The sequence below is a fragment of the Danio aesculapii genome, chromosome 11 (assembly GCF_903798145.1).
Source record: "Danio aesculapii chromosome 11, fDanAes4.1, whole genome shotgun sequence".
Classification (NCBI taxonomy): domain Eukaryota; kingdom Metazoa; phylum Chordata; class Actinopteri; order Cypriniformes; family Danionidae; genus Danio; species Danio aesculapii.
Window position 1 is genome coordinate 10,590,441 of NC_079445.1, and position 23,943 is coordinate 10,614,383.

At 39.4% G+C, this 23,943-nt stretch overlaps 1 protein-coding gene across 2 annotated transcripts in view; it reads right to left on the reverse strand.

The window, feature by feature from the left end:
• comp (cartilage oligomeric matrix protein) overlaps nt 1-23,943 on the reverse strand; it is a 46,787-nt gene that overhangs the window by 12,510 nt on the left and 10,334 nt on the right. For both annotated transcript variants that reach the window (XM_056468378.1, XM_056468377.1), the window contains exons 7-14: nt 19,478-19,630; nt 19,292-19,396; nt 19,093-19,200; nt 12,238-12,397; nt 10,412-10,530; nt 3,803-3,855; nt 3,524-3,717; nt 995-1,173 (exon numbers count right to left, since the gene is read on the reverse strand). In XM_056468378.1, the coding sequence (XP_056324353.1) occupies nt 995-1,173; nt 3,524-3,717; nt 3,803-3,855; nt 10,412-10,530; nt 12,238-12,397; nt 19,093-19,200; nt 19,292-19,396; nt 19,478-19,630 (1,071 nt within the window). The remainder of the gene's footprint in view (nt 1-994; nt 1,174-3,523; nt 3,718-3,802; nt 3,856-10,411; nt 10,531-12,237; nt 12,398-19,092; nt 19,201-19,291; nt 19,397-19,477; nt 19,631-23,943) is intronic.

Genomic DNA, 23,943 nt, shown 5'->3' on the forward strand with positions numbered 1-23,943 from the left:
GAACAGATAGTGATTGCTCTTAAGAGATACCTACTTACTAGAATCATGTCTTGGATTAGTCAATTAACTTAAGTTGCATGTTTTTGGATGGTGGGAGGAAACCAGGGAACCCGGAGGAAACCCACGTGAGCACGGGGAGAATGTGTAAACTCACGTACAGAAGCGTTGGCTGGCTTGGTAAGGACTAGAACCAGTGACGTTCTTGCTGTGAGGCAACAGTGCTAACCACTGGGCCACCGTGCCACCCATCTAGGAAAAGAGGAGGAGTAGGGGTGGAAGGGGGGATTCTTCAAACCGAAGATGGCTGTGATATGGAACTCAGGGTGTTTATAGTGGCTTAGGAATCGTCTGATTGGTGAATCATAAATTGAATAATGCGGGACTGGCCGCAAGCAATCATAAGCATGTGATCCTCTCGAAATTAGTTTATAAATAAACTTCATGTAGTTACAATGCAACTTTTAGTCAACAAAATGTGCAATAGGGACTAAAAATACAGTGTTACCAGTATTTTTGACCATAGCCTTGTTATATCGTTGATCCTGTTTAGTCGCCTATTTTGACCATTGCCTGTTTTCGACTATGTTCCTGGTTTGTCCTTTTTGTACCAGCCTCACCTGCTTTTGATCTTGTTTGCCTGCACAAATAATCTTTTTAAACTGCGATTGAATCCTTACCCCTGCTGTCGCTTGCCTTGATCCCACGTGACACTTATGGATATTCTCACAACACACCCAGGCAATTTAACACTAGTTGTGTGGTCCATGACTACAAACGGAATCTGATGCTGAAATAACTCTAAACAGAGCGACAAATTCTCAAAACTCCTCTCATGTTTGAAGGATTTCATCCATCATTTAGCATCTGTTTATTTTTCCTTACTGGAATGTAAAGCAGAAGCAGATCATATACACCCATTTTCTTTCCTCTGAAACTCAACAGATCGTTTTTTGTTCCTTAATGTGAACACATATAGTAAGGAGTAGTTACAGACCTGATTGAGGACCACCCAGTTTGGATCAATCTGTGCGTCGCCCTCTGGATCTAAAACCACGGTCTGATATGTTCTGAAGTCAGTGAGAGTGACCTCTGCATTCTCAGGACAAACGTCAATGATGTCACTAAAAGTGTCGTTGTCAAAGTCATTCTCACAAACGTTTCCAATCCCATCGCCTGCAAACCAATGATGATCAAGGTAATTATGTGAGTGATTGTAATCTGACATTTTCAGAAGAAGCCAGTCTAGTGGGCACCTTGATGTTAAAACAACATCAAAAAATGTCAATAAACATGTCAAAAATGCTAATTATGAATACCTTAATGTTAAAAAGACATCAAATTTCGTCTAACATTGGTTTAAAAAAAACACCAGTGTTAGATGTCAATTTGATGTTGTTTTGACATCAAATTAGTTTACATGTATTGTACACTACTTGACAAAAGTCTTATCGGCTATCCGGAACAACAAATATCGGAACAACAAATAATAACTTGACCTCTAGTTTATCATTTGGTATCAGAAGTGGCTTATATGAAAGGCAAAGGCCTCTAGATTACGCTTATTTTATTAAAATTTATTATAATCATGTCTTGATTTTAATTATTTAATTAGGACAGTAAGGTCCAACTTTGCTTGGACAAAAGTCTTGTCACTTAACAAAAATAATGTACAGTATAGAATATAAAGTCATGCTGCAGTGGAAAAAGAATTAATATTGTGTATGACTCCCATGAACTTGGAGGACTGCATCCATACATCTCTGCAATGACTCAAATAACTGATTAATAAAGTCATCTGGAATGGCAAAGAAAGCTTTCTTGCAGGACTCCCAGAGTTCATCAAGATTCTTTGGATTCATCTTCAATGCCTCCTCCATCTTACCCCAGACATGCTCAATAATGTTCATGTCTGGTTACTGGGCTGGCCAATCCTGAAGCACCTTGACCTTCTTTGCTTTCAGGAACTTTAATGTGGGGGGTGAAGTATGATAAGGAGTGCTATCCTGCTGAAGAATTTGCCCTCTCCTTTGCTGTAATGTAATGGGCAGCACAAATGTCTTGATACCTCAGGCTGTTGATGTTGCCATCCACTCTGCAGATCTGAAAGTAACTCCAAACCATGATTTTTCCTTCCCCAAACCTGACTGACTATGAGAATCTTGGGTCCATGAGGGTTCCAATAGGTCTTCTGCAGTGGGATGCAGTTCAGTTCGTCTTTTCCAAATGATCAACTAGAAGTCAAGTTATTATTTGTTGCTCTTACAACTGGGATCGACGACAAGACTTTTGTCAGGTAGTGTAGGAATACAAAAGCTAGTGTAAATTTGTCATTTGTAACTGGAGCTTTCAGATTAAAAAACAATTCTTACAAGAATTGAACCAGATTTTAATAAAAGTCCAAACAATACAAACATAAAAATAAAATAATTCAAAAATCTGAAAAATTTGTTATGTTTAATAACAATGGAATGACACAAGGAGAAAGTATTGAACTACTGAAATACATTTAATACTTTTATAAAAAAAAAAAAAAAAAAATATATATATATATATATATATATATATATATATATATATATATATATATATATATATATATATATATTCATATATATTCATCATATATATTCATCATTAAAAAAAGCCTATATATATATATATATATATATATATATATATATATATATATATATATATATATATATATATATATATATATATATATATATATATATATATATATATATATATATATATATATATAGGCTTTTTTTAATGATGGCAGCTTAAAGACGCCTCTAATATGGAGAATAAAGTCACATGCATTGCTCAGGTGTGAGTTTTGTATTTTCTATTGGACTCAAGTCAGGTGATTGGCTGGGCCATTCTACAACTTGATTTTCTTTCTCTGAAAACTCTTCTCTTGAGAGTTTCCTTGGCAGTGTTTTGGATCATTGTCTTGCTGAAATGTCCACCATGGTTTCTTCTTCTTCATCCTGCTAATGTAGATTCTGGACTGAAGCAGCTAATATTCATTTAGAGTGATGAAGGGCAGAAGGTTGCTGAAGAACTGCTGAGAGATTTCAGTCTTTCTACACCGCCCTTTCTTCATGTGTTCAATACTTTTTCCCCATGTCATTTTATTTTATTACACATAACTTCATTTGTAAACTAATTAGTTTTGTTTTCTTTGCATATATGTATTCTTTGGCTGTTATCAACATCTGGTAAAAAGTTCAAGTCAACAGCACCTTCAGAAATATGTTTTCCGAGAAAAAATGTGTGATCTGTTGAATACTTATTTCCCTCACTTTATATTTGCATTTCCTAGGCTAGTTTGTGCTGATTAGTGTCTGTGTGTGTTGCCCAAGCTGGTTCAATACGTATTAAGTGACTAAAACAAAATGGACACCAGCATTCAATATTAGGTAAGTCATCCTAAACTTTTAGTAAAGACACTGTTAGACAGTTTTATTCCGAAAATATTCATGTAAAATAAAGTGTTCAAACTTTAAAATCTGACCATCAATGTCTTCCTGTAATGGGTTTGGAACCAATCGGCAGTTGTCTGGACCGGGTGGAAGAAGATCAGGAATGCCGTCATTGTCATCATCGTCATCACATTCATCTCCGATGCCATCCTTGTCTGTGTCCAGCTGGGAACTATTGATAACTGCAGGACAGTTGTCTCGAGAGTCCTGATGGCCATCTCCATCACTGAGAATGGAGAATGAAACATTAGATTGAACATTCTGATTATGGTTGTAATCAAGGGAAATCAATAGTTGCAGTTTTGTAATACCTGTCTTTGTTGGTGTCACAAGGATCACCAATCAAGTCATTATCCACATCCGTCTGTGGAATAATGAAGGAGAATCATGGGTTATGGTGGATATTTGAATATTTTGATGTCTTAGTAACAGTGCAGGTTTACTTGTTCTTTTCTTAAAGCATAAGTGGAGTTGAGCTATGAATAAAAAATATTTTCAGATTTTCTCTTTTTATTTGATCATTTTACATGACTGTCTTATTAGTTTACTTTGAAAAAATGTCTTAGTTAAGATATATTAACATTTTGGTAACACTTTACAATAAGGTTGTATTAGTTAAGGTATTTTCACTCGCCGGCCACTTTATTAGGTACACCAGTCCAACTGCTTGTTAACGCCAATGTCTAATTAGCCAATCATATGGCTGCAACTCAATGCATTTAGGCATGTAGACATGGTCAAGATGATCTGCTGCAGTTCAAACCGAGCATAAGAATGGGGAAGAAGTGACTTTGATCGTGGCATGGTTGTTGCTGCCAGACGGGCTGGTCTGAGTATTTCAGAAACTGCTGATCTACTGGGATTTTTCATGCACAACCATCTCTAGGGTTTACAGAGAATGGTCTGAAACAGAGAAAATATCCAGTGAGCGGCAGTTCTGTGGGCGCAAATGCCTTGTTGATAAGCATCTCTAAACAAAGAGCATCTCTGAACGCACAACACGTCCAACCTTGAGGCAGATGTGCTACAGCAGCAGAAGACCACACTGGATGACACTCCTGTCAGCTAACAACAGGAAACTGAGGCTACAATTCGCACAGGCTCACCAAAATTAGACAATAAAAGATAGCTTGGTCAATAAAAGGCCAAAACGTTGCCTGGTCTGATGAGTCTTGATTTCTGCTGTGATATTCAGATAGTAGGGTCAGAATTTTGCATCAATAACATGAAAGAATGGATCCATCCTGCCTTGTATCAACGGTTCAGGCTGGTGGTTGTGGAATAATAGTATGGGCCCATTAGTACCAATTGAGCATCATGTCAACGCCACAGCCTACCGGAGCGTGAATCATCTCAGACTGGTTTCTTGAACATGACAATGAGTTCACTGTACTCAAATGGCATCCACAGTCACCGGATCTCAACCCACTAGGGCACCTTTGAGATATGGTGGAACAGGAGATTCGCATCATGGATGTGCAGCCGACAAATCTGCAGCAACTGTGTGATGCTATCATGTCAATATGGACCAAAATCTCTGAGGAATATTTCCAGTACCTTGTTGAATCTCTGCCACGAAGGATTAAGGCAGTTCTGAAGGCAAAAGGGGGTCCAGCCCGATACTAGTAAGGTGTACCTAATAAAGTGACCGGTGAGTGTACTAACAGGATAAAACCATGAACAATACATTTATTGCATTTACTCATCTTTGTTAACGTTAATGAAAAAACAAGCAGTTCATCGCTGTTTCATAATGATAACAAACACTCACTCATTTTCCTTCGACTTATTCCCTGTTTATCAATTACCGCCACAGCGGAATGAATCGCAAATTTCTCTGGCAATTGTTTCACACAGCGGATGATCTTCCAGCCACAACCCAGAATTGTGATTACAACCCTCAGTGCTGGGAAATACCCACCCACTCTCTCACACACTCTTTGAGGAAACCCACCCAGACAGGGGGAGAACATGCAAACTCCACACAGAAAGGCGACCACCCTAACTGTGCATTCACACCGAAGGAGATGAGAGCGTCAAAGGTCGCTCGGGCCACCCTGGCGACAACAATGTCTGCCTCGTGAGAGCGTCAAAATCCGCTATATTGATTTCATATTTAAAGGGGTCGTTTCAGCATATCATATCAGTTACATTCCTGCATAAAACATGCTTTCTTTTTATCAAATTCATTTAACAATGGAAGATCAAGTTGCATGTGGTGTGTCTTTGCTCCACTTAATTATCCAATATGTCCATATGTCTGAAATGTCCTGAAGCAGCAATACGGTTTTGTACTGTCGCATGAGATTCCCGCTTTTTTAAAGAAAAACATATATAACATTAATGCACATCAGTAACTCGCCAGTACCTTATTTAATGCATGTTCCTGTAAGAAAACATTGCAAATCTGGCGACCACAATAATCAAGCCCTTGGAAACAGCTGTGGCCGGAACCAAAGTTAACAGTGACTGTGTTCTCTGGACTGTTCTCAAGCGATGGACTTCTTCATTTTGATTGCTTGCCGCAGAAACGCGTCATAGCTCATTTTAGTCCTAAAAAAAGGTGGTGTACTATTACCCACCCAATCCGCCCATGCTGTATTATAATTTTACCTGAACGTTTCAGCGAGAAATCATTCAGTTGACTTCGAAAAACTCACAAAATTTTCTCACAGCTGCTGTGGTCATCAGGGGACGGGGAATGGCGCAAAATATAAACAAAAATGCACCAATTTCAACAAATTAAGATGAGAGTTAAAAAAAACATTTGGTATACAGTTAAAGGGGATGCGAATACACGTAAATTAGGGAAGTCTAATCAGCAAAACAAGTGAGTATACCGAGAGTATACGCAAGTATTGATCCTCAGAAGTCGTAATACCCAAAAAAGCTAGTGGAAAAAAGTAGGCATACCGAGTAAACGAGCATATAGCCCTGACTACACCACTGCTCATTCCCATAAAGTTAACTTGATTTCAACTCTCCTCGACGCCCACACCGGCGGCTCTCATTGAAAATGAATGACTTCCGGCTACTTTGACGCTCTCGCTTTAAGTGTGAACATACGATAACCATGCTTATAACTTCTTAACAAGCATGAATTTGGATTTTAATAATGCAATTGTAAATGTTGGACTATATTGTATCAACTAACATTAACTAATAAATCCTTTCTGTAAAGTGTGACCAACGTTCTTATTCTAATTCGGCTTGAAAAATCTCACAGTATTGCATTAGTGGACTGTGGTCTCATTCCATTCCTGCTTTAGGATGCAGAGATATGCTACATAAAATGGATATTTGTAGCGGATTTTCTACATTAGATTGGTTTTTGTACTCGGCTTTGCATAGTCGACCAGTCATTGTTATTTGTAAATGTATCTCAACGTAGAATAGGTTATAAAAGGCTGTAAATAACTGAAATGTTGAAAATAACATATATAGTGTGTCAAAAAATGAAATAAAAATGAGCTCATGTTTTGCCAATAGGTGTACATTCCAAGCCATTTGAAACTCCACCTATGTTTTATTCCAATGATTAGTTGACCCAAAAATTGTAATTCTATTATTACTCACACAAGCCGTTCCAATATCCCCGAGACCTTTGTTCATCTTTAAAACCACAAATGAAGATTTGTTAGATGAAATCGGAGAGCTCCCTCATCTTCCATAGACAGCAACGAAGACATTCACAGTCCAAAAAAGGAACCAATAACTACAGTATGTCAAAAATTCCATGTGACTTTCTTGGTTTTAGGACTTGTGGAGCTGCACATCAATGGATTTTCTCTTCAGTGTTTGGACTTTCAGCCACAGGCGGAGGGTGAACAAACCCCAGGGTAAGGCTAATATATGCACTGCCCTTTAATGCATTTAAAGAGGTTTTAACAAAAGCACCGCCTCTCAACAAATGTCTATTATATTCAACACGCACATTAAATTATGTTATTAAACTCTCCCACTGATCTACACTAAAGTTTGGAGTCAGTTTATTTATTTGTATTATTATTACTTTTATTTAGAAATCAAATTAAAATTATTCTGTTCATCAAGACGGCATTTATTAAATATAATAAAATTGTTAAATACTTATTTAATAAATATTTATTTATTAATTACTGTATGCAGTTTCAAATGAAATTATTACTTCTTGTTGCTTTTATTACTATTACTACTAATAATAATAATTAATACGCAGCCCTCACTATTCTTCCACCCTAAGCGGCCGCCTAGGTCGCCTCTGGACGCGCCGGCCCTGAGAATAAGAAATCATTCTCTTTTTCACGAGGCCAATCGAAAACCGAACTTGTAATTCAGCAACAAATATTTGACCTTTGAAATGTAAAACTCCAAACGATTGCCTAAACAAGATTACTGCACTATAGGCTAGACTATGTTACAATGAAACTACCAATTTCATTTAATGCTGAAAACAAGTTAAACCAGAATAATATATTATTATACCTCTATCGTAGTACTTATTTGTCGTTTTATTACTCATGTCCTTGACCAGCAAATAAGAATAGTCCACTGGCCAGCACTTTTGGTTTGGTTTTCAGAGCAGCTGCGAACTCCAGTAATAAACAGCGCTCATCAGTGCAACGTGCGGGGTTGGACAGTTCAATTTTTGTGCGGAGGGGGACTTTAAATTTGATTGAAAAACATACAATAGCTAAAGTGTTGTGTTAATTATCGACATTAAATACATTCATATTATTCCTTACACCCGTTACATGTTTTCAATGCATTTTTTTTCTTTGCTGCTATCTCCGTGGTCTCTGGCCAGGGGGAGGCTAAGCCTTCCCCAGCCTTACACACGCTCCGCCTATGCTTTCAGCAGTGAAATTAAACCAAACAGAACTAAACTGAACTTCAACTCTGAAAACTGGACTGACACAGTTTTTAATTTAATAGAACTTCTATGTTAAGCTGCTTTGACACAATCTACATTGTAAAAGTGCTATAGAAATAAAGATAAATTGAAACTTCAGTGATTCATCTGTAATCATTTGAAGGTCCAATTTTGTGTGCCAAACAACTGTAAAAACAACTTTGGTCTTCTATGCCTTCTACATTAACTCTAATAGCAATACGTCGCACCACAATACTGCCTGTAGTAAAAACACACCCTGACCTGCGAGAGAGAAGATACAAGCGTAAAAAGTCGTATGTACACTGTTTTGGTTCTCAAAAGGTGAACAAACGAAGTCACAAGAAATGTTTTGAAAATGTTTTTGGTTTCTTTCTGGACTTTTGGACTCCTTTCAGACGGATAGAGTGAGCTCTTGGAGTTCATCTAATATACTTACTTTGTGTTCCGAAGGTGAACAAAGTTCTTAGTTGATTGGAATAACATGAGGGTGAGTAATTAATAACAGAATTTTCATTTTTGTGTGAACTAACCCTTTAATGCTGGATACTGACCTGGTGCAGTTGTAATCTGAGCTGTATGCAATGCTTTTTAATGCACACACATAATCCCACCCCTAACCCTACCAGTAACGTGTGACTGACATTGAGGGTGCTTTCACATCTGTGGTTCAGTTCATTTGGTCCGGACCAAGCGGCAACCTCCTGCTTTCCCTCAGGAAGCCAATACGGAGGTAACAAAAACTGCAATTCATCGACTCGCCTTTGGGGGCTGGCTCCAGGAAGTCCAGGTGATTTCTGACTACTATGGTAAATTGGCCATTTTTACAGCTGATAAAAACATGTTTACAGCCTGGTACAAAAGATGGCTTTGGTGCATATAGCTAATATTACCTTTCATGACAACTGTGAGGGGGTGAACTGCCTTTTGGCATTATTTCCTACAATTATCAGATAATATGGCATGCTGTGTGCACTTAATTGTGCTCACAAACCATTCACGTGGCCTCCATTTCCCAGGTGAGTGAAGTTAAGTCACAGAAACTACGTCCATATCTTTTACAGTCTACGATCCGGACAAAGGGCAACAAATGATACATTATAGCATTTTCTGCCGTTTTGGGGCCTTTTCATAACACACTGATTGCTTTAGTCCAAACCACTTGAAAAGAACCAAAATGCAGTCATGTGATAAAATCCACATCACTCATTGGCCAGATGTTACTGAACGTATTTCCTAAACTGCTTTTTGATTGGTCAGAATTAACATGCAGGAAAATGCCAATGAAACTCCCGCAAGTCAACAAACCGGCAGACACAAAATGTCGCTGCACCGTCTGATTGTATCCCTGGTCGTAGTATACTATATAGTTCGGATACGTCACTTTAGACAAACTATACATTTCGAGAATGAAGCACAGCTGTGGCTGGAAAACAATAAATATAATGCATTGCAAACGGCAAAGGCGTTAGGAGGAGGTGTGAATTAATTTAGCTAAACTGCGACATGGTGATCTTCCGGAACTATTACCAAAGATCCATCAGGTAGTTTTGCCTTCTCTCTCGTTCTTTTTAAAACTCTTGGTAAAGCGCTGTCAACAAATGTTTTTCCTCTACATTCCATAATGCACAGCGCATCGGACAAGGGCAGCTGGATTATTCCAAAAGGCGCAGTACTTTTTGCGGTTGGGTCTGTATTAGTTGAGATCATGTTCTCACCACAAACGAACTGCTCCAGGGTTCTTTTGAAAGCGTACCGAGACCACCTCTTCAAGGACGTCTCGGTACGCTTTTTTGGTCCGCTTTTGGTGCGCTCTTGAGTGCGACTGCTACATTCACACCAGCCCAAACAAAGCGCACCAAGAGGGAAAACGACCTCTAGTGTGATTCAATCAAACTAAATAATGCAGGTGTGAAAGCACCCTGAATCTCTGAGATATGCAATCTCAGCTTGCATCTTCAAGGCAGCATCCAGATACTATTCAGATGTTTGGGTACCAGAGTTTGCATGACCAAACCCAAGAACACATTCGAACATAGGGAATGTAGACCTGATCAGGGTTGCGGATGTAGGGACAGCTGTCACAGGCATCACCAACATTATCACCATCTCGATCCTTCTGGTCACGGTTTGGCACCTTTTTGCAGTTGTCATTATCGTTTTTGATCCCTGGACATCAAAACACAACTTATCAGATGGACAAATGCAGGTATTCACAGATTACATGCCATAGTTCATAGACTTTCCAGTATGTGTCAGTATTGTTATGCATATTATATCATGTATCAGTAATAATATGTATATTATTAATGAAAGATGTTATCATGCTTCAGAGTATTTGAAGAATAAATTTAAGTATGTATATTTTCCAAGTTAGTTTAAATGCAAGCACATTTATGTTGTATTTTCATATGTGTCATAATTCTGATTCTTATTATGGAGATGTGTATTACCGTTTCTAGCCGATAGGTTGTGTCTGTGTATAAATTAAGACACAAGTTTCGTTTTCCTCAGTTAGTTATTGTTTGGGGCTGGTACGCTTGCCAGTTTATAACCTATCTAGCTACTATCAACTGTTGATTAAACGAGGAAGGATGTCGAAGTTTGACAGACTAGTGTAACGCCAGTACTTAGGCTGTCTAGTTTGTGGACGAATATTTTGTATGTGAACGCAATAGAAGTTCAGCAGTGGCTCGAGTTGTATCCATCGTACTTGCCCTAAAACCCTTGCAGTGGGGAGTTTATTGAGGGACAGTGAGTAACTTGATAAGAACTGGACAGTTATATTAAAATGAAGATGTGTGGAAAAAATGAAGAGCAAGATTTACTAAACTCCAGCATACTATACTGCATATTTTAGTGCAAATCAGCCACAAATAACCTGTGTCCAAGGGATAGTTCACCCCAAAATTAAAATGTACATACCTTTTTCTCACACTCAAGTAATTCTAAACTTTTAAGAATTTTTTTTTTTCAGTTGAACACAAAATAAGATAATCTGGATAAAAAAAAACAGTTATCGACATCCATAGTAGGAATCTTTCCACACATCTTTCTTTATGTTCAGCAGAAGAAAGAAATGTAGAGTGGGGGATGAGTAAATGAGGGCAGAATTGTAATTTTGGTGACCTATCCATTTAAGAGATGATTTTTTGGTCATTAAATAATGGCGCAAATACAAGTGAATTGACTACTCACTATTAAGCTTAATTCATTCAAATTGTCTTCTTTTTATTTATGTTTCTAATAAAAAACTTTAACAAATGTATAATATAAGATCATTAATTTATTTATTTTCTTTTCGGCTTAGTCCCTTATTTATCAGGGGTCACCAAAGCGGAATGAACCACCAACTATTCCAGCTTATGTTTTACACAGCGGATGCTCTTTCAGTCGCAACTCAGTACTGGGAAACCCCCATACACACTCATTCACAAACACACTATGGCCAATTCAGTTTATTCAATTCACCTACAGCGCATGTCTTTAGACTGTGGGGGAAACCGGAGCACCCGAAGGAAACCCACGCAAATAGGGGTAGAACATGCATGCTCCACATGGACATGCCAACTGATGCAGCCAGGACTCGAACCAGTTACCTTCTTGCTGTGAGTGCTAACCACTGAGCCACCATGTCACCTCAATAAGTTCATCCACAAACTATTACTTAATCTGGTCCTCACTGTCTTTGCAAAGGCATGCGCTGTAATTTGTCAGTTGTTACATCAACAACTGATGAAGTACATACAATTCATTGAACACATTATACTTACAAAACCTCACTTCTGTCCCTCGTTTTCATCCATGTCAAAATAAATTCTAAAACATGGAGACTAAGATCTAATATCCCAACGATTAACATATACAAATTTTTACCGTCTCCATCAATGTCGTCATCACATTCGTCACCCTGACCATCAGCATCTGTGTCCTTCTGGTCATTGTTTTTCACCAGGCGGCAATTATCACAAGCATCTCCATAATCATCCTGATCAGTGTTCTTCTGATTGACGTTAGGGACGAGCACACAGTTGTCCTGTCAGAGAAGTGAACAGCAGAGTGGTCATAAAAAGAACTGGTCATTGGAGATAAGCATAGTAAACATAGTAATAGTAAAAGCATAGTAAGCTGCTTATCTGCATTGAAAAATATATTTTAGCTGGTTGTTATAACTATTTATTTAAACTGAGCTGAATCAACACAATTCTTGAGTTTTTTGGGGGGACAATTTTATTGTTTTATGTTCAATCCACTTATATTTGCAAACACAATTAAGTTAACAATCGATTTGTGTTGGGACAACATGAAGGATTTGTGTTAAACCATATGTGTTCCACATTATTCATTTACATTGTTCAAACACAAATTGATTATGTTAACTAAACAAATGAAAGTGGACTGAACATAATAATTTAGCATAGTAAAATATGTATATGTAAAGGTAAGATTGGTCAAAGTATAAGGCTTTCCTTCCATGTTTTATTTTTATAGAATTATATTATATTGTTATTCACTCATTTATTTTCCTTTGGCTTAGGGTGCTGTCACGGATTGGCCAGGCTCTTCCACCAGCATGACGCAACGATCACCGTCACCTGAGTATTAACCACGCACAGCTGCACCCAATCACTCCTATTCACTATTTAAGCACACACCTCACTTCAGTCAGTGTCCGGTCTCGTTCCCACGAAGCGGACTCATAGCGAGTACCTCCTGGTAGTCACTATCACATTGATCTAATCTCTTGAACTTACCTGATCTCTGTTTCGTTCCAGTCTGTCCAGTGTTCCCGGTGTCCTGTCGTTATTGAGTGTGTCGTCAGTCTGTCTTCCCCGCAAGCTCTCTGGTGTGTGCATTCGGTCTCCCTCAGTGTCTGTCATCCATCCTACTCCGAAGAAGGAATATCAGCTCAACCATACTACATTCACATCCCCATTGTTATCCTTGTGTGCTCCGCTGCTGTAATAAACATCTTTCATTACATACTCACCTAACTTGTCCGTCTGCTTCCCTAACAGAAGACCGGACCCAAACTTCAATACAGCATGAGCACTCCCGATCCCATTCAGGAGTTGGTGGACTCACTGAAGAGAGTTCTACTGTCAGCTACTCCACTTCCCGAAGCACCACCAGCACCGAGCACTTCTTCACCGTCCACCCACTCATCCAGTCCCATGGCTCGACCAGCGCCCTACTCTGGCGGGGCGGAGGAGTGCAATGGCTTCCTATTACAATGTTCTCTGATATTCACAATGCAACCAGATTTATACCCCACAGATCGGTCCAAAATTGCATTCATCATCTCCCTTCTCTCTGGGTCGGCTCTCCGGTGGGCTGAGACCATCTGGCAGCAATCTGGGCCGGTAACCAATTCCATTCATAACTTTACCACATATTTCAAGGAGGTCTTTGGTCGTGCAGATGGAGAAGTAGCAGCCGGAGAACAATTATATCATCTTAAGCAGGGAGCCATGTCCACCCAGGACTATGCGCTCCGGTTTCGTACTCTGGCTGCTGCTAGTGGATGGAATGAGCGATCTCTCCTAACAACTTACCGGCTCGGATTGGAGCCCAACCTGAGGTTACAGCTGGCAACCCTCGACGATACCATGGGGTTGGAAAAATTCATCCAACAATCACTTCGATGTTCCGATCGTCTGAAGATCTACCAGCATGACCTACCCTCAGTGTCTCAAGCACTCCTTCGTCCGCCAGAGCCAGTCGTCCCTTCAGAACCAGAACCTATAATCATCGAATCTGGTAGACTCACGATCACTGAGCGACAGAGGAGGCTGACCCGGGGTCTGTGTATGTACTGTGGTGCCGAAGGACATGTCAGGCTGGACTGTCCCATTCGTCCAGTACGTTCCTTGGTGAGTGTGTTCAGTTCTCCCATTGAAAAAATGCACCCTCTCACCACCAATGTTCAGTTAACTGCCCATTCTGTCTCTATTTCATGCACGGCCCTCATCGACTCCGGGTCAGCCGGAAATTTCATCTCGCACGCCCTCTGTCGCCACCTCCAGCTCCACACCGAGGCCTCGACGCACGTCTACCAGATTCAGCCTATCACCAACGATATCCATTCCCAGGCACGTATCCATCGTAAAAGTGAACCCGTCACTCTCCAAGTGGGTTTACTTCATAAAGAAGAGATTCAATTTCTGGTTCTGGAGGGAGCATCAATGGACATCATCCTAGGGCGCCCGTGGCTGGTGAAGCATGATCCCATCCTCTCTTGGGGCACAGGAGAGATTAAAAGATGGGGTAACGAATGCGTCTCCAGCTGTTTTCCCGACCTACCCTTGCAGATTCAGAGACCCCTAACTGTCTACGTCACGTCTGTCGAAAGTCCAGTCAAGAAACGATCCATCCAGATCCCGAAGATCTACTCCTCATACGAGGACGTATTTTGCCCCAAGAGAGCTTCCCAGCTACCTCCACATCGGCCATGGGACTGCGCCATCGACCTGCTTCCTGATGCTCCTATGCCCAGAGGTAGGATCTACTCTTTGTCCCTTCCGGAAACTAAGGCCATGGAGGAGTACATTCAGGAGGCTCTGAGTCAGGGGTATATTCGCCAGTCCACGTCACCCGCGGCCTCAAGCTTCTTCTTCGTGGCCAAGAAGGATGGAGGGCTGCGGCCATGTATTGATTATTGAGTCCTGAACCAAGGCACCATCAAATTCAGATATCCACTTCATCTCGTCCCTGCGGCCCTGAAACAACTCCGATCCGCCAGGATGTTCACCAAGTTGGACCTCCGCAGCGCCTACAATCTGGTACGAATACGCGAGGGGGACGAATGGAAGACGGCGTTTGTGATCCCTACTGGGCACTACGAATACTTGGTCATGCCCTATGGTCTGGTCAACGCCCCCTCCGTATTCCAGAACTTCATACACGAAGTCCTCCGGGAGTTCCTCCATGTCTCCGTCATTGTCTATATTGATGATATCCTGATTTACTCCCGGAGTGAGGCCGAACATCGCCACCACGTTGCGGAGGTCCTACAAACCCTACGGAACCATAAATTGTACCTCAAGGCTGAGAAGTGCTCATTTCACTTACCTCCCATCGTCTGAATGTAATACTTGCATTTTAGTCATTGTAGATCAATTCTCCAAATTCTGTCGTCTGATTCCTCTGAAGGGTCTACCCACAGCCCTAGAAACCGCTGAAAACCTATTTAACCATGTCTTTCGATGTTTTGGGCTACCTGAAGACATAGTCTCGGACCGAGGACCCCAATTCATCTCCAGACTATGGAAAGCCTTTTTTAGACTCCTAGGTGTGACCGTCAGCCTCTCGTCTGGCTATCACCCACAGACCAACGGCCAGACTGAGAGGAAGATTCAAGAAGTGGGGCGGTTCCTCAGGACCTTCTGTCACGGTCATCAGAACTCCTGGAGCCAGTTTCTGGGCTGGGCGGAATACGCCCAGAATTCCCTGCGGCAACCTACCACCGGACTTACGCCATTCCAGTGTATTCTGGGCTTCCAACCTCCACTCTTTCCCTGGGATGGCGAACCTTCTGATGTCCCCGCAGTGGATTACTGGTTCCGGGAGAGCGAGAGGGTCTGGGACGATGCTCATCACCATCTCCAGAGGGCAGTTCGCCGAGCCAAGGAGGTGTCAGACAAGAAGAGGATTCCTGGACCTATCTATGCTCCGGGGCAGAAAGTTTGGCTCTCCACCAGAGACATCCGCTTGCGACTGCCCTCCCGAAAACTTAGTCCCAGATTTGTTGGTCCCTTCACCATCCTGGACCAGGTCAACCCAGTCACCTATAAGTTACAGCTACCACCACAATACAGAATCCACCCCACATTCCACGTGTCACTCCTCAAACCCTTTCACGACCCTCTGATTCCCTCCACAGAGCCTGGCCATGAAGAGGAACCCCGTCTTCCACTGATGTCAGAAGAAGGGTCCATATATAAGGTCAAGGACATTCTACGGTCCCGACGTCGTGGTGGTCATCTGGAATACCTCGTAGACTGGGAGGGATATGGTCCAGAAGAGAGGTCTTGGGTCCTCAGATCCGATATATTAGATCCCGCACTTATGGAGGAGTTCCACTCCAATCACCCCGAGTTCCCAGCACCTCGTGGACAAGGTAGACCACCACGGCGTCGGCGGTCTAGGCCCTCAGGAGCGGGCCCTGGGGAGGGGGGTAATGTCACGGATTGGCCAGGCTCTTCCACCAGCATCACGCATTGATCACCATCACCTGAGTATTAACCACGCACAGCTGCACCCAATCACTCCTATTCACTATTTAAGTACACACCTCACTTCAGTCAGTGTCCGGTCTCGTTCCCACGAAGCGGACTCATAGCGAGTACCTCCTGGTAGTCACTATCACATTGATCTAATCTCTCGAACTTACCTGATCTCTGTTTCGTTCCAGTCTGTCCAGTGTTCCCGGTGTCCTGTCGTTATTGAGTGTGTCGTCAGTCTGTCTTCCCCTCAGTGTCTGTCATCCATCCTACTCCGAAGAAGGAATATCAGCTCAACCATACTACATTCACATCCCCATTGTTATCCTTGTGTGCTCCACTGCTGTAATAAACATCTTTCATTATATACTCACCTAACTTGTCCGTATGCTTCCCTAACAGGTGCTTTCACATCTGTAGTTCAGTTGATTTGGTCCGGACCAAGGGTAACAAATGATACATTGAACGCACACCACACTGATAGGGTGCGTTCGACATGAAGCACAGCTGCAAACAGTGATCAACGAGATTAGCCGAGCGAGGCGGGTGTGGAGTTGAAAACAAAGCCGTCAAACCGGACAGCCTTCGGGGATCAAAGTTGCGGTGGTCATGATGACCAATCACATGGTGCATCATCTTTTTTTTTTTTTTTATAACAACAAAAGATTTACAGTACAAACAAAACAGAATACAGTCTCTACAAACCATAGTTAATTTTTAAACAAGAGAATTATAAATTAAATATAGTATGAGAGAAATAAGGGGAAACGAGAGTAATATAAACATAAAAATGAATAGGTCTATTAAACACAAAGCAATAAGCACACATTTTAGGAGTTTAAACATCACTCTTTAGGCTAACAATTCTTGTTTGAATATGCTAAAAGCAGTTTACATTTATTTACATTTATAGATATAAAACTTTTCGTTATATATTAGTGTAAAACATTAAAACTGTTGGTAAAGCACTGTCAACAAATATTTTCCTTCACATTCCGTAATGCACAGCACATCAGCCTACAGCAGCTGGATTAGTCCAAAAAGGCGTAGTACTTTTTACGGTTGGGTCTGTTTTAGTTCTGATCATGTTCTCACCACCAACGAACAGGGTTCGTTTGAAAGCGTACCAAGACCACCTGCTCAAGGAGGTCTCTGTATGCTTTTTTGGTTCGCTTTGGTGCGCACCTAGGCAGGTGTGAATGTAACAATCGCACTCGAGAACAAATGAACCGCACCAAGAGGGAAAACAAACTCTAGTGCGATTCAACCGAACTAAATAAGGCATGTGTGAAAGCACCCATAGTCCCTTATTTATCAGGGGTCACCACAGCAGAATGAACTGCCAACTATTTCAGCATATGTTTTATGCCCTTCCAGCTGCAACCCAGTACTGGGAAACTCCCATACACTCTAGCATTCACACAAACACACACTCACACACTTTGGCCAATTTAGCCTCACTATATAGGTGTTTCGTAACATCTAGTTTTCATGAGGTGACTTGTTAGCCCAATGCTCAATCCCCAACCTGGAGGATCAGGACATAAACACAAACACTATGGACAATTTAGCTTACCCAATTCAGTTATACCGCATGTCTTTGGACTGTGGGGAAAACCGGATCACCCGGAGAAAACCCACACTAACACCGGAAGAACATGCACAAACTCGACACAGAAACGCCTGTGAGGCGACAATGCTAACCACTGAGCCACCATGCCGCCCATACTGTTATTTTATTCATTCATTCATTCATTCATTCATTCATTTTCTTTTCGGCTTAGTCCCTTTATTCATCATGGGTCGCCACAGCAGAATGAACCGCCAACTTATACAGCATATGTTTTACGCTGTGGATGCCATCCCAGCTGCAACCCAACACTGGGAAACACCCATACACTCTTGCATTCACACTCATACACTGCAGCCACTACTTTAGTTTATTCAATTCGCCTATTTGGGCTTGAATCTGCAACCTTCTTGTTGTGAGGCGATCATGCTATCCACTGTGCCACTGTGACACCCTCTGTTATATTATATTATATTATATTATATTATATTATATTATATTATATTATATTATATTATATTATATTATATTATATTATATTATATTATTCATTTTCTTTTTGGCTTAGTCCCTTTATGAATCCGAGGTCGCCACAGCGGGATGAACCGCCAACTTATCCAGCACATGTTTTTACACAGCGAATGCCCTTCCCGCTACAAACCCATCACTGGGAAATATTATATTATATATAACTTTGATATAGTATATAGTGGCTAATTCGTATAAGATAGATAAAACGATAGCTAGAACAATAGACAGACAGACAGACAGACAGACAGACAGACAGACAGACAGACAGACAGACAGACAGACAGACAGACAGATAGATAGATAGATAGATAGATAGATAGATAGATAGATAGATAGATAGATAGATAGATAGATAGATAGATAGATAGATAGATAGATAGATAGATAGATCTGAGGGTGACCTCTGACCTCTATGTTGAGGATCCCATCTCCATCTGCATCATCATCGCATGCATCACCAATGTTATCTTTGTCTGCATCCTCTTGGCCAGAGTTTGGAACAGTGAGGCAGTTGTCCTAAACAAAACGTCTTTATAGTTTATAGGTTTTCTTTTGATTAATGGCTAATTCTATATATTTTAGATTTGTCTTTCTTTTTTGTGTTTACCTTTGCACAGTTTCTTTCCACACATTCCAATTTTTCATCAGGGAAGCCATCAATATCAGTGTCAGTTCCACATAAGTATCCATTCCCAGCCCATCCAACGCCACACTAAAACAGATGATATCGTTTAGACGCATCTGTTAATCAGTGTGTTTTCATTGCATCTGTGAAACCTGCTCATTGACCTACTGCACACTCAATCTGTCCATCACGGTGAACAATGCATTCTGCACTGGCATGGCAAGGATTGGGCTGGCCATTACCACATGTCCGCTCAGCTTTGCACCCTTTAACTTGATCCCCAACAAAACCAGCATTACAGCGGCCACAGCGAAAAGAACCCTGCAACACACAACAATTCACATTAACAAAGAGCATTATATGAATCCAATTCTTTAAAAATAGTAGATCAGTGATTGTGCTTTTGGGGGTTTACGAAGTATTTTGTATAATGACTTAGGGTTTTACTCCATTGTGGGGGTTTATGAGGACATTCATGATGTCCTTGTAATTCAAAATGCTTCAAAAACATACTTAACAGAGTCTTTGTATATATATATATTGTCATATTTCCTGTGAAGACTGGGGTAAGGCCTTACACTACCTGACAAAAGTCTTGTCATCGACCAGTTGTAAGAGCAACAAATAGTAACTTGACTTCTAGTTGATCATTTGGAAAAGTGGCAGAAGGTAGATTTTTCCAATGAATCATCTGTTGATCCAATCATCACAAATACTGCAGAAGACCTAATGGAACCCACATGGACCCAAGATTCTCATAGAAATCAGTCAAGTTTGGTGAAGGAAAAATCATGGTTTGGGGTTACATTAAGTATGGGGACATGTGAGAGATCTGCAGAGTGGATAGCAACATCAACAGCCTGAGGTATCAAGACATTTGTACTGCCCATTACATTACAAACCACAGGGGAGGGCAAATTCTTCAGCAGGATAGCGCTCCTCATACTTCAGCCTCCACATCAAAGTCCCTGAAAGCAAAGAAGGTCAAGGTGCTCCAGGATTGGCCAGCCCAGACACCAGACATGAACATTATTGAGCATGTCTGGGGCAAGATGAAGGAGGAAGGATTGAAGATGAATCCAAAGAATCTTGATGAACTCTGGGAGTCCTGCAAGAACACTTTCTTTGCCATTCCAGATGACTTTATTAATCAGTTATTTGAGTCATTGCAGAGATGTATGGATGCAGTCCCCCAAGCTCATGGGAGTCATACACAATATTAATTCTTTTTCCACTGCAGCATGACTTTATATTCAATACTGTACATTATTTCTGTTAAGTATCAAGACTTTTGTCTGATCAAAGTCTGACCTTACTGTCCTAATTAAATAATTAAAAATCATGACATGATTATAATATAATTTAATAACATAAGCGTAATCTAGAGGCCTTTGCCTTTCATATAAGCCACTTCTGATACCAAATGATCAACTAGAAGTCAAGTTATTATTTGTTGTTCCTAAAACTTGCATAGGCGACAAAACTTTTGTCAGGTAGTGAATACACAGTAGTATGCAAGTTTTACTGTATAAAATACATTACCCCTATAGAGTCCTCATAATCCACCAATACCCACGTGTGTGGGTATGTGTGTACTTGTTTATAAGGAAATTGTATAATGACATAATGACAATGACTGTTGTACTGTATTGAGGTGGTTTATGAGGACATGTTCTTGTGTACTCATGACATTAACAATTTGCCACAGATTTCCATATGAGGGTTGGGTTTAGGGTTATGGTTAGGGTAAGGGTATATAATATATAGGTTTTTTCAATATAATTTACATTACGCCTATAAAAAATCCTCATAAACCACCAATACCAACATGTGTGTCTCTGTGTGTGTACTTGTTTATGTGCTTTACGAGGAGACGAAATTGGATAATGACATTGACTTTTGTACTTTATTGAGGTGATTCATGAGGACAATTTCCTATAAAGGTTGGGTTTAGGGGTAGGGTTAGGTTAAGGTCATATAATAAAAGTATTTTTTCTTCGTTTTTTTACATAATAAATTACATTACGCCTACAGAGTCCTCATAAACCACCAATATCAACATGTGTGCCCAGGTGAAAAAGAAGTGCTCTTAACTATATTACAAATGTTCTTGAAATGTAGATAGTATGTTTAAAGCACTATTAGCACAAATAACATACTTACTTAACATGTATTCTAAGTGTGTTGGTTTGCATTTTAATGTATTTATTATAAAGTATACTACAAGTACATTGGTAAAAAAATATGCATAATTGCAATTTTTAAAAAATATTCTAGAACTCAAGCATAATATTTATGCATTTTAATGCATTTACAGAGAACACACTAATTTTATTCTTTCTTAAAGTATGTTTCATGTGTACTTAAAAGAACATTGTGAAACGGTGCCAGTTTGAGTGTGTTTAAAGTATATGCATGCTATTTTTAATTGTTTTAGACATAATTAAACATATTTTAAATACTGCAAATGAGCATGTGCTTTAGGCTGTATTCAAAATATTTTACTTTACACTGTTATATAATGTTAATTTTCAATTGAAAAGGTGGAAAATTGAAGTTTAAGCGTTCAAAAGCAATCCAGTTATTTGTGTTTGTATTGTACTTTTACATCATATTTTAAAAATGTTAAAATACATTCTTCTGAATGATGTATTTTAATTATTTTTAAAATAAAGTAGGACTTGTAGTTCTCTGCAAATGTATAGTAAGTACAGTGATAACACATTAATGTGAAGCTTAAAATATCTTTCTACTGGGCTTAAAATATACTTTCACTGAGCTTAAACAATACTTCAACTAGTTTTAAAATGAATTGCTCTAATCTGAATAATAAATTCTATGCTATACTTTAATTGGTTTAAAAATGCACTGCAGCTGGGTTAAAATACACTTAATCTGAACTAAAAATATATTTAAACTGTATTTCAAATATATAATTTAAATGTACTTTAAATAAAATACACTTTTAAAAGTAAAAGTAATGGGTTAGGATTAGGCCATATAATAAGACGTTTTTTATATTTAGATTACATTACGTCTATGGAGAATCCTTGTAAACCACCAATACCAGCATTTGTTTGTGTGTACTTGTTTATGTAGTTTATAAGGAGACAAAACTGTATAATGACTAGGCCCACATGGAATCTGCGTGCACAGAATTCTGCAGATTTTCCGCAGATTTTTATCCCATCATTATTTCTGTTTATTTACTTGTGTAAATGTGTGTAAATTTATATTTATTCAGTTTTTAAATAAATTTTAGTATAATTATTGACTAATATGAACATGTTCATATAATTTATTTACAATACAGTTTGTAAGGGCATTTCAGTCTTAGAAGACTTGCTTTGTTTACCAAATAAAGTGGATCTAATTGGATTTGCATTGTAAACATTAAATACAAGTCAAAAAGGTATTACTTTTTATTTCATATATTAAAGTTTTAGTTATGATACTCCCAAAATCATTCCGCATAAATCCGCAGATTTTTAACAAAGTTCTGCGCAGAAATAGCAAGAAATGTCTGCAGATTCCATCTGGCCCTGATAATGCAACACAATCTCACAGCAATTCGTAACTTTTTGATTTAGTGGCTAATTCTTATGAATTCGTACGATCTAATTTGTACATTTTCGTACGATTTGCTCATCCCCCAATGACGGTGGGGTAAGGTGGCATGCCTCCTTTTTAAAATCGTACAATTTGGTACGACTGAATTTGTACAAATTAGCCACTAAACTCTTGTGAGATCAGGCTGGATAATGACATATGATGACAATGACATACACATGCCTTGTGTACTTGAATTCAAAAATCATACTTACCATGGTCTTTTGGGTTGTAATTAATTTTTTTTTTGGGTTGTAAATTATTTTTATTTAACTTTATAAATCGGTGTCACTATGGCTAATTTCCAAGCATCTGGGAATATACCTTGTGTACTTGAAAGATTTATTAGATGAGTGATAGGGCCAGCTAGTATATCCTTGTATGTTTTTAAAAACACAGAATCTAATCCATTAGCATCTTTTGCTTTTTAAGCTCTAAATGAGTCTATAATGTTTAAAACCTCAGATTCAGATACATCATCTATTCAAAAAATTGGTTTATTATAATTTATTGGACTGCGTATCGTACATTGAGATGAAAAGTTTTTAGCTAGTTCCGCAACAGAATTAATAAAATAATCATTAAAAATATTTGCAAGTCTTTCCTGATCATGAATGAGATTTCCATTTATTTTTAGTCTTAATTCACTTAGTCTATGGTCAGTTTTCCTTCCAGACAGTGTGATAATATTTTTCCAAATCATCTTCCCATTACCTCTAGCATTATCTATTATTCTTATAAAAAACTCCGCCCTAGCCTTCCTCATATTTTTTACCACTTTATTTCTTAGAGATGTAAAAATGTGCCTATCATTGCGAAGTCCTGATTCAAGTGCCCCTTTTAACGCAAGGTCATGCTCTTTCATTTGTTGCCACAGGGCATGATTAAGCCAGGGTAGTGTCATTTTTTGTCTAGTTTTACTTTTAACTTTTCTAGTGAAAGAAGTTATTATTTTATTAATAATTTTAAGAAACATATCACTACTATTAATATCTTGCCTACCCAGTAGATTTGACCAATCAATC